Here is a 12,543-nt window from a genome sequence, read left to right as displayed (position 1 = left end):
GGGTGAGGGCTGCTGAAGGGCTAAGTAGCTCTGTCCTCTCCGCTGAGTCTCTCTGCCTCTCTGTCCACAGGCCTGCCATTGTTTTGCTCCATGCCTCAGCTTGACAAGGCTCCAGAAGCCAGCCATTGTATTTAATTACAGTCGCCAGCCCCCTCACAGACTCTTGTCCTTGTGTCCCAGATTTCCATGGGTGCTCTCATTAAGACCGTGCATTCTGTGTGTGTGTTTATGTGTGTGTTCGAGCGTTGAGGCTTTTTAAATGCCTCTAGGAAAGCCCTTAGCCTGTGTAAATGCAAGCATGGATGCAATTTTCATGTTTACGTGTGTGTGTGTGTGTGTGTGTACGTGTGGGTGGGTTTGCACATCTGTTTGTCTATGTGAACGCCGCTCTAACGTGGATGAATGGCTCTGTGGTCACACTAATAATGCAGGGCTGTAATCAGTCCACATCAAGAGAGGCAGAAAACTGTGAATGATCTTTTGCTAATGAGAAAATATGCCATGTTATGTAAGGGCTTCTCTATTTAAGTTTAATTTGTTTGACATGAGCGTGGTGACTGCATGGCCCAGTGGCATGGGCGAAGATGGCCCATAATGACACCAATAACATGGCAACGAGAAGCATAGGATTGACTCTCTCATCCTCCCAGCTCACTTTACAACTGAATCCTTCTTTTGCACAAAAACACCAGCGAAAAAGGGTGTCTTCTGCTGCCATATGCATAACTCTCCTTGCTGGAAAATAGTATAATTCTTGTTTATGAGCATATGTCCACACATCACCCCCAAATGTATCACTCCTTTCCTGCAATCTCCTCTGAAATTAATATTTCACACTTCAACTTCATATGAGTTAGTTCAAAATACTCCCATTTGTAGTTTTCCAAGGCTTTAAGTTACATCCTGACAGCTGTATGTGTCACAGGCAAACTCAAGGGAGGAACAAAAGTAAAGTAAATACAGCCTAGCTTTCACTCCCTGTGTGTGTACCATTTTTTATCACTTCATCTGTTTTGTATTTCTGTCTTTGTTTATTGCTCAAACACATCATAGTTCTCTCTCTCTTACACATCTTTTCCTTTTTGTGCTCCCTTAGTCTCCGCCCTCCATTATCGGGAAAACTCTTATTTTTTGTCTCATTTTACCTGATTTTGCAAATACATTTTCTTAATTCTGTTTAATAAGCAAAACAAGTCTTCAGAAGTAATAAGCGTCCTTTCACCTTTTAAAACCATACTGGCCCATTTACACCAAGAGCTTGAAAAGGTTGTTGCTGGTGTCAAAGTGGCTTACGACATCTGGGCCTCATAAAATGAAATGTCTTAATATCCCGGGCCTGATTGGGTGTCACTTTTAGGTGTTGCAATGTGAGCTTTATTGCCGTTAGCTTAACTGTCACCCGTCACTTGAAACCCACTTGGATATGCTGTGTGTTTTCCCTGACGGCAGAGATAACCTGCAGGCTTTGGAGAGGCTGGATTTTGTTGTACCGTGCTCCTGTATGTTTTTTTTCCACGCAGCCTTGGACATATCTGGGCATCAGGTTGGTTTATTTTGGTTGTTCTGAATGTAATCTTCCCCTGCACCATCTGCTACGTGCTCGTGGAGATTGGCAAGACCAACACACAGACACTATAAAAGGATAGGAAATCGTGTATGAGAGAGCAAAAGGGAAAAACTTCATCCTTGCTTTATATTGCCCAGTGTGCAGTGCGATTAGAGTGGTGTGTGTTGTGTCAGGATCGGATGCGAGCGTAGTGTTTGCCTGTGGAGCCGTCACGTGGAGTGTGTTCCCAGCTGTAGTACGGGCCTGCTGAACCAGCCCAATCTGTTAAATATAGATGGCTTATTTACACACTGAGCTGCAGGCGGCTCCTGAGCTTCTTGTCAGCCTCCCCAATCCCTCTCCTGTTGAGCTGATGATGCTCGGTGGAGCAACAAGGCTGCACAAAGGGCGGACAGTATACCTGTATGATATGGATGGAACCAGACAGATTTAGATCACTTCCCAAGCTTTTTGGTCTGAGATACCCCCACAGCCTTGTCAGATGAACTCATGTATCCCTCAATCCAATTTCAATGTGTGTTTCAAACATGTACATGAAAGAGGATACTGTTAATTTTTTTCATACAATTGAACTGTCAACAATTAGGTTGGTTTGGTCTGCATTAGGCCTAGTAATGCTACAACAGAAAGTACTTGGAGGGAAGCTGCATGTTTCAATAATTTATTTATTAACCTTCTTGAAGCTAGCTATTTTAACCAGTTACTTTTAATTAACTGTTTCAACCTTTGGTGTATCAACATTGGTTTTAGCTAGCTATTTCAACCGTTTATCCATTAAAATCACCTTAAGGTAGCTATTAAAACAGTTTATCCATTAACATTACTTTTAGCTAAAATTTTCAACAGTTTATCCATTAACATTACTTTTAGCAAACAGTTTCAACAGTTTATCCATTAAAATTACTGTTAGCAACTACATCATCCATTTATGCAGTACTTTTAACTATTTCAACCGTTATTCATCATAGTTGCAAAATGTAGTGTTCAGGTTTTACAGTTGACTTCATGGTAAATATGTCAAATATATATTATCAAATCGAAAGTTCAAATTAGTTGAGCAACTCTACAATTTTTCCACATACTGCTTGGCAACTGCAGAAGCATCCCCTGGGGTACGAGTACATGAGAATTGCTGATTTAGATCACTAGATTTAAATTTGTACTGTAACAACAGGCAGTATAGCAGTCGTTAAGATATCAAAACTCAGGCATCATAATGCTATCAGCATAAAAAACTAGTTCCAAGTAGAACACATGCAACCTCAAAAAAGACTTGTATGCAAACAAGGATTATACACTTAGTTCATCAGCCACAGGGTGCAGGTCTCTGCTGTGAATGTGTGTTTTTATATTTGATTAAAGAGCCGTGTTTTGTAACACACCGGATATTGAGGTCAAAGTCCAATACATATTACATGAAGGCAACAGCATGTTACTTCCCAACAGTCCTGGACTGCTTTTGTTTACTATGTAAAATCATACTAAATGTGGTAGCCTGCGAAGCGCTCACATGTTGTTTGGCTTGTCATATTAGTGCTTATTGAATGAAGATGGTTCTCAGCCTCTTTCTGTTTACTGGTCTGATATTGAATAAGAAGGAATAATGTGTGTTTGGTTGCGGGGATAAACAAGTTACAAAGAGCAGCCTTGCTTGGTCAGGAGTAGTGAGAAGTGTGTTTTACCTTGTCTCCAGTATTTGTTGTTATTTATTGGAACAGTGAATGTTTCATCCTTTCAGAGTGCACAATTTAAAAATAAATAAAAGCACAAGGCTGTATATCAGAGGAGAAAACCTGTCTTTGAACCCTGCTAGCAAAGCAGCGTCTTGCTCTAACACACACACACACACACACACACAAGCCATAATTTCAGCCGTAAATAAGAAAGCTCTGCGGAGGCTTTGATGATTTGTGTGTGTGTAAGAAAGTGTTTGTTCTTTGAAGATATTTTGTGGCGTATTTCCTCCGGTGGATCTGAAAATGTCTGATCAAGAAGTTGTCCTTGCAGGTGCAGTTTTTTTTTATTTCGAACACATTGTTAGAAAGTGAGTAAGTTCCCCTTCTGGTCATTTGTATTGGATGTTGTCAGCAGTGTATCTGTCTGGACTGGGTTGTTTAAGATCCGTGCGAGTGTACACATGAGATTTCGTGTTTATCCCACTGATATCGATTAATGCTGCATGTCTGTCAGCGCTCCAGCTGATAGTGTTCTCTAACCCCCCCCCTCTTTCTTGTTGCTCTTTTCTCTCCACAGCGATAGAGACCCAGAGTACCAGCTCAGAGGAGATAGTGCCAAGCCCGCCCTCACCTCCCCCACCGCCCCGCGTCTACAAGCCCTGCTTTGTGTGCCAGGACAAGTCCTCAGGGTACCACTATGGTGTCAGCGCCTGTGAGGGCTGCAAGGTGAGACTCCCAACCTTCCTCTGAATCTGCCAAGCAAGCAAGATGTTTCGTCAATCTTGTAACCTTCATGTGATTTGTGGGGGGAAAATACACTCAGGTCTTCACAACTCAAAGTGATGAAAATGATAATGTAATTTTGAGTATTTTTGCTTTCTTTGTTTTTTATGCTGGAATTTAATGTTGGAAAGGAGTTAATATTTACTACTTTTTCAGGGGGGGGTGTTAAACTGAAAACATGCAATTGCCTCTTCAAACACTTAAAAACAGCACCCTATATCTGTGCACACTGTATAACAAGATAACATATATGATGGCCCTGTGTCTATTGATGCACAGTTTGTGAAAGCTTTACAGGTTTGCTCATATCAGCCTTGCTGACGTGTCTGCAACAGCCGTCTATTATCAATACAGCCATGTTATATAGGTGCTGAAGAGCCCTTATAACCCCCCATCTGCTCTCTTATCAGTTCATAGTTGCTGTGTGCATGCATACATGTGCTCCTGCTAGTGTGAGCACACAGACCTCTTTATCTCGCTTCTCCCGAGGCGTAGAGTGAGAGTTGTGTAAGCTCAGAGGTGGATAGAGATGAGGATCTGTGGAATCTAATGTAATCTTACTGCCAGGTGCAAACCTTCAATATCCACAATGTCAACATCTCACAAACCACATTGTTTTCTTTTCCTTGGCGATCATACATTCTTGCATTTACCAAATAGGATTTCCAAAGTTGTAGGGTCTTAACCCAAACAGGAGTATGTAAATCCTCCTTGCAAGATTTTTTTTTTCTTGTCACAACAGCCCTGTGTATAGCAAGAGGAGGCAGGGGGTGGTGTGGTGCTGTCAGTGACAGGTGCCTGCTAGACCCTTTGACTTATTGACTGTGCAGCCAATACTGTGGTCTGTATGTGTTGCCATATGTGCAGGGATAGGAAGGGGGTAGAGCAGAGAGAAGAAGCCATACTGAAGAAAGGCAGGAGGCAGCAAAAAAAAACAAAGTCAGAGAATGTCGGAATTGCAAAAAAATGATCCAAAGATTGTAGAAACTGCAGGGAGCGTGAGTGTTAGAGCAGACTGTGCTCTGGGAGGCATGAACAGCTAAAAAGAGAGAAGTGGGGATGGTTGAAGGGACAGCAGATTAGGCGGACGGGGTACAGGGGCCACAGCTGAACTCATTGACACCAAAAGAAAGACAGTCAGCGCACCAGAGAGCAGGCAGGGGAGGAGGGGGGGAGTCAAGAATGCACAAAGGGACGAGGGCACAGGAAAGCAAGGATTCATACATACAAACACTTAACCCTTTAACATCCTGAGTGCTCCATGAAACTCAACCTGCTCCCCAAACGCAACTTATAAAAACTTAACAAAGTAGGTAAAGGCTGACCCCTGTGCTGTTTTATAGGGGCGGCCACACTGCTGCTGGCTGTGCTGCTCCACTGGTGCTCTGGATGCTTGAAATATCTGCACAGGGATTTTTTCCAAATTTAAAGTCCTAATATTTCTGACAATATCTTGTTTTTAGACCTGCTAAGACTGAAGTCATTATTGTTATTTACTTACTTAAATAGTATACAACATATTCTTGACTGTTGAGAAGGAAATATTAATGCAGTATGTTCTGTGATACTGTGTTGTTTCTCAAAAAACATTTTTTAAATGATAGTTGACATACAGAGATTCATAGTTGACAGATTGCACAAAAAGTAACATAATAAATGCAGACCCCACTGTTCTTTTTTACCCAGAGTATATACATATGGTGCTGTGTTCTTTATACTGCTACAGTTTTCCATATAATTTAATTTAAAAATCATCTTATGTACAGTATCGCAATATATCGCAATATATTGAATCCAAACCCCTGTATCACAATACGCATCTTATCTCAAGATTCTTGCCAATGCACAGCCCCAATTGAGACTAGACACATCATGACTGTGTGTACGGGGAGAGTCTAAGCATGAATTTGTAAGAGACAGAGAAAGAGGAAGAGGGTGTATTAGTTGCCCTTGTTGAGATAATGTGATGCACAAACTGTCTTTACTGTAATGCAGTTTCATAATTGTGTTTCCAAACTAGTGTTTCCCAACACTTACCAATTCAGTGTTTCTAAACAGTTTTACGCAGGCAGGAAATGTGGTCGTGGGAAAGCTTGTAGGTTTTGAATGTGTTTTTTTTTTTTCAGGTGCTTACATGTATTAAAAAGCATTGATTTTAAACTCAGAACTCTGCAGCCATTTCAAACCACAAAGTGCTTTTATTTTGTAATCTTAACAGTGCTCCCTATTGTCTAATTGCATCTGATTAAAAAGGGTAATGAGTGAAATAATAAGGCTAAATCACAGCCCGTGTGTGTGTGTGTGCATGTGTGTGTGTGCATGTGTGTGTGTGTGTGTGTGTGTGTGTGTGTGTGTGTGCGTGTGCGTGTGTGTGCGTGTGTGTGCGGTGCGTGTGTGTGTGCGTGTGTGTGTGTGTGTGGTCACCTGCTTTATAGCAAACAGTTTTTGTACCTTCTTTATTGAGGTTTTAGTTTGTCAGTGAGGTCTATCACAAACAAAAGGCATTTAATAAAAGCTATTAAACACACATCAGTGTGACACTTGCTAATGGTAGGTAAAAACTCTGTAACAGTGTGATAAACATAATAGGAGAGGAAACAATAGACGAGCTGTAAACTTGAGTAATTAGTTGTTTCTCCGACGTGATCACAGTGTTGTTCTCTCTAAACGGTGTCAGAATTGACATCGTAATTAGCTTTTTGAGGCTATTGTGCATCAGGGATATAGCTGTTCCTTTAATCCGTCTGCTGACAGTTAAAGTGCACTGCTTATTATTTTAGAACAATGACATCTTAATTCAGAAGTTTTTATCATCTGTTGTTGACACGCTCTCTGCAGGAACGTTAACGCACCGCGACTAAGGTATGAAATCTTTAATCTGGGATTAATGCCACACATCGCATCAATTTCGTAACATCATAATCATGAGGAATGTTGACTAAAAATACCAAAATATTCCCTGCTCAACAGCTAGTGTCAGCTGCTAGTCCCCTGTCTGCCCCCTTCAACAGCCGCAGTGCTAATTTGAAAAATTCAGGATGCCTTCTCCATATCTCTGACTTCAGAGGAGATGACTTGGCATAGCATACTCAATAATTCAACACTACAGGCATGTGAATGTATATGGTTGTCTCATCTGAGACCGGGGTAAGTCGAGGGTTAGCAGCGTCGGCTTTGCTGCAGCATGCCAAACTACAAAGGCATTTCCTGGGGGCTGCAGCGAACAGAGGAAACAGAAGGGGGATGTTGAGCTCTGCTACTTGGAGACAGCTCGTTCGTTTGTTGTTTAAGTTCTACCGCCCGCACATACTCACCGGCATTGCACTTCTTTTCCCCTCCAGATATTAACACTTAAACATTAAATATGCATGCCCACCCCCTCATGTTTATGTTTTTGTCTTGGAGGCACAGCAGCAGCATCTCCTCCTGGTACCCGCTGCTATGGGAGGGGAAAGCGACCATATTTTTTGCAAAATCCCCAACCGCTGCTTCAAGCAAGAATGTCCTATATTTGCTGTGTTTTTCAGCCCTCTTACCAGGCATCCATCTTTACTAATATGTGGGCTGTAGCGATGGCTGATTCTTAATAGTAGCAGGCACACACACATGCATGCACGCAGTGGGAGGCTGGGAACGCACTCTTAATCTGGGCACATCGTGAAAGTCACGTAAGAGAGGATTCCTGTGCTTCCCTGTGAACTCGCCAACCCCACACTCCCCCCTGCTTCCCTCTTAATAAAGCATTTCCTCACACACATGCAAAGTAGATGGCACTGACACACATAAATGCATGCGGCTCATAACGCACACCAGGTAGACAGCGGCGAATTCATGAGCACATGACACACGCAATCATGTGTGTGCTGTTACCGCTCGTTCCTGTTTTTCATCCCTCCCTCTCTCCCACTTCTTGCGGCTCTCATCTCCTCTGAGCGCTGCAGGGTGGCTGACAGGCCCGCTGAGGGCTCTTGTCGCCGGGCGGATTAAGCGGTGATACAAAAAGAGGCTTAAGGGCCGCAGGAAGCAATGACTCCTAAAAGAAGCAGAGGGGGGGGAGGGGGAGGGGCAGGAACAATTGACTGGCCCACGAGCCGGCAGCAAGGGCCAATCAGGAGGTGCTGCGAGAGGGCACCTGAGCCTCGTGGTGCAAGGAGGGAGTGGGTCAATCCCCTGTGACACCGGGGTCAGGGTCGGGGCACCGTCGGATCAAAGGGGACATGAAACGCGCGCACACAAAGGCCACAGACTTATCCCTCAGCATCAGCCGCTAGAATTAACCTCAAACTACAAGCCTTGTTCTCTCCACTTGTTTGTTCAGAGCTCACTGTTCTGACAGCACAGGAGTTTGTAGGTATCTCCGGGAGGTACAAAAGGCTAGAAATGGTGCCAAAAGAGCATGACCTATCACTAAAAATCTCTTTATGCAACAACTAGTTGTAAAGCAGATGTGATGTCTTGATGAAATCCAGCCTAAGGTCAGATGATGTGACCCTTTCAGGATTTAGACTCTTTCTCTACCAGCCAGAAGCAAAGCCTATCATGTGTAACCGAAACTATCGGCCCGCAGTGGAACCTTGCTCAGATTCGTGATAAACTATTTCCTCCTCCTAGTTCATGAGAATCACTTCCACTCTGTGGTGGCGGACTGGGAGATGTGAGAAGAGGCTGGTGATCTGGGAGGGACAAATTGCGGGCTTAGGTCCACCGGCCATCTGTCGGCTAGCAGAGCTAATCCCTCGGCATGGGATGGGGCTCCCTGGCAGCCACCCCACCCACCTCCCTCTCTGCCTATCTCGCCCCACCCACTCTCCACCCATCAGAACATAACCCACGTCCCACTGCGTCACACCAATACTGACATTGACCTGTATTACGCCTGTCCCGAGCCCTGCATGTGAAGTACCCGCTGGCTGATTTGCGTTAACCTCTTTTTATCTTTCTGACACACAGGATGTTTCAGCACTAGGGCCACAGGGGGAAAATTGATTCTTTTTGGGCCGCATGCTGTTCAGGAGAATATTAGTTGTGATTCATCTTATCTATCAGGGAGACTTTGCTCTGTTTTTTGTGTCTCGCTTTTCTGCAATCAAAACATAGTTAGCCTCCCCAAAGATCTCCCATTCCAGCTCAGTGACCAAAGTTGGGCTCATTATAATTTGTCCTCTAGTCTACCTCATGGACTCAATTTTTGAATGTATTTTCTTTGATTTAGCTAGATTAAATGGGGGGAAATGCAGGAAAAGAGGGATTCCTTTTTTTTGTTCTTACACAACACTATGTTCAGCCTCTCTCTGTCTCTCTCTCTAATAATACGCGCTTGGCCTGGATCTAGAATTGCTTATTCCTGGCTGTATAAAGTAGGCCGTGGTTATATGGCACCCAGTAACCTTGTGCCTTTTGCCCCAAAAGCATTTGGACCTAAAACATCTAAAAAGAAGAAATATGGTTACAGTTGACTGACTCCAGACTGTGTCCCGGAAAAAGCCTTTAAAGGACTGAACTGTTTGGTATTTTATTAGCTTTTATCGAGGGAGATTGTTGAATATCATTCCTACACCATCGAATATCAACCTGTTGGGCTGAATCACCAACCTAAAGCCTCTGGAAACCATCTCAGAAATACATACTGCATCTTTAACTGCAGCTGTATATAGCCTCATTTTAGTTTCATTCTTTTACCCTTGCAAGTAAGTTATTGTTGGATGAAAAGGGACATCGTAAACCTGAGCAACACATGAGGGGAGAGTTTGCAGAAGGCAACCAAAGCCCATAATAAAAGCAGTAATGTTGATATATAACCAAACATGGGGCAGACGCGCAACCTTAAATGGTACAACTCTATTTGCAGAGTAATTTACTTTGCTGAGATAGACCTATTTCCCTCACTCTTCTTTTGTCTGCCTTTCCTCTGTGAAAAACACCTGTCCTCATCTCTCTGTGTTTCTGTCACACAGGGCTTCTTTCGGAGAAGCATCCAGAAGAACATGGTGTACACTTGTCACCGGGAGAAGAACTGCATCATCAACAAAGTCACCCGCAACCGCTGCCAGTACTGTCGGCTGCAGAAGTGCCTGGAAGTCGGGATGTCCAAGGAATGTGAGTATAAAAAGTGTGATACCCATAACTCCCTCCTCCTCCTCCTCCTACTCACACAAGGCTCTCAGTGCCAAGCACAGATCTCATCATATAGTTGTTTAATCCCAGAGGGGTTAGCATGATTGTTACCACTGCAGGAAGTCTTAAGCCGCAGCATTTGTTGACATTTGTTCCACTACTAACGCTGCATAAGCGTTCATTATTGATGGACACACATATCAGCTTTGGCAGAGATTCAAGTGTTGCGCCTAATTTATTATTTATTTCCGATTGCACTGGGTGGAGACAGACCTGTCAGTTATGTCATTTTTGGGAGAAAATTCTATGAGTTTTGCCCAGAGAAAAATTGTAGTTGCTGCTGTTAATACCTCACACACTGATGCTTTTTAGTTTATTTTTTTAAGAGAATATCCGCTGTAAACGCGAGACAAAGGGCAGCCGTGATGCAGACTGGCAATAACAGTCAGGGTGTCGCCAGGCTTGGCAGGCCTCTGTGATGAATATGTTCTCACCTGCCGAGAGTGAAAGAGCAGGCGTCTGCTCCCATCATTGCACCCCGGGGGCTGTGTGAACACACACTCACACACACATACGCACAGGCAGTCAGACTTGATAAAGTAATTGGAAGAGGTGTGACCGCAGAGAACTCAGAGGCCAGCAGGGTTTTTTACCTCAGCCCAGTCACGTGACGCACTATCATTTTACACATACCAGAATGTGTGTATTGGACACATTTGTGCTCATGAATGCGGATAAATGCTCAGCAACAGAACCTCCTCCTCTGTTTAAGCTCGCATGCAGACAGCCTCCATTGCTCTATCCCTCTCCGCCTCCTGTCTTCCCACCGCTATTTACCTCATCTTTCTGCTACAGCGAGTGCAGGGAGCACTCCCCATGCCACAGCACTGTGGCTTACAGTAAAAGAAGTTATCCTCTGAGCTCCTTACCTTTGAATGGGGCCATTAATCATGGTTAGAAGGATCACAGCAGCCAGCTCTTTTACACACACACAGAGGCACACAGCGTACAGAGGGGGGATATACTGGAGTTGGAGAGCCACCTAGTGGTGAATGAGCAGTACTGAACAAGCAAAAACAGCACAAGTTGGTGTTCTGCATAGAATAGAGGCTTAAACTGTTTATTAATGGACAGATCTGGAGTCACTTTTGTGACTTTTGGTTTTATGTCTTTTTCTGACTGCGGTCATTTCGTGCGCTCGTCTTGTGTCCTCAGCAATGACTTTGGCTAGTGAAACTGGTCTGGGCTGGTGAGGAAGGAGAGGCTGACCATCTGGGGCCAGCAGGGAGCCTCCCTGCCTCTCTCTCACACACACACACACACACACACACACACACACACACACACAAAAATGCATGCTTGTGCATAATTTCATGCACACACTCAAATTATGCACATGCAAAGTGACAAACACAAACTGATATGAATAAAAAGGCTTAAATAGAAATGGAGTCAGACAGCTCCACTTAAACACCATACATTCTCTGTCACACACACGCAGAAGGTGGACCCCCTGCTGGCGCCGGGGGACGTCTGGGTGACCTTGTGTCTGTCGGCAGACAGCTCCAGACGACAGTGCCAGGCCTGCTGCCAGGTGGCAATGCCAAGCAAGACGGCGTCAGAAGGAGGGAGGGGGGTGTTAGGAGCAAGTGGAGGGTTACAAGGGAAACGCCTGTACGCCTGGTGCCACATTATCATCCACCTGACACTGTGTGCTTACAGAAGACACGGACTTGTGGTCAAAATGGTTAATGTACGTGATATGATCGAATAAAATACAGTTCAAAATCATGTTTCCATGGCTTAAACATGAAAAATGTTATTATACAACATTTCCTTTTCCTCTAGCTGTTCACATTTTACTTACTGTGGACTTCTTGTCACTGCAATATAGTCCTGCTCTATGTGAAAACAGCACAATGATGGCATTCTCAAAGAAGAAAAATCATCAGTTGAATTTCTTAGAAGTTTAAATAAAAACTGAGAGTTCATGAGTTTGAACATAAAATATATTTTCTTTGTACATGTGTTGATTTATTCACGGTTTGGACAGCATTAGTTCAGTCAAAGATTTGCAGAATTTTTCTCACATTGTTGTTGGTCTCAGACAAGTCATTCATGGTCTCCCAGTTGTGCTAAGGGATTCCAAATTTAATGTTGTTTACAGGATCTGGTTAGTGCAAGCGGTTAAAATTCAAGTCAATGTCAAGCTTTGATTTGGTTATTTGTCCTGACCTGATTTGTTCAAAAACAGTCAGAAATTGGAAAAAAAAAATCTGTGATAATTGCTGTTTTTATACAGTCTGGCTATGATTTAAAAGTGAAATTTTCAGGTTGTTGTATGTTTGTTTTTTTAAAAGAAAACACGCCTTTCAACCCGGCTGACAGGTTGTGGCAGCCTCT

The 12,543-nt window shown here is 43.5% G+C and overlaps 1 protein-coding gene across 6 annotated transcripts in view; it reads left to right on the top strand.

Moving 5' to 3' along the window:
• The window catches only part of raraa (retinoic acid receptor, alpha a), a 159,084-nt gene that overhangs the window by 138,984 nt on the left and 7,557 nt on the right, over positions 1 to 12,543 (top strand). For all 6 annotated transcript variants that reach the window (XM_059324415.1, XM_059324417.1, XM_059324413.1 and 3 more), the window contains 2 exons: positions 3,821 to 3,969; positions 9,981 to 10,122. In XM_059324415.1, coding sequence (XP_059180398.1) covers positions 3,821 to 3,969; positions 9,981 to 10,122 — 291 coding nt within the window. The remainder of the gene's footprint in view (positions 1 to 3,820; positions 3,970 to 9,980; positions 10,123 to 12,543) is intronic.

This window comes from Centropristis striata, chromosome 21 (genome assembly GCF_030273125.1).
Source record: "Centropristis striata isolate RG_2023a ecotype Rhode Island chromosome 21, C.striata_1.0, whole genome shotgun sequence".
Classification (NCBI taxonomy): domain Eukaryota; kingdom Metazoa; phylum Chordata; class Actinopteri; order Perciformes; family Serranidae; genus Centropristis; species Centropristis striata.
Note: the sequence above shows the minus strand (reverse complement) of the source record. Positions and strands in the feature narration are given on the sequence as shown.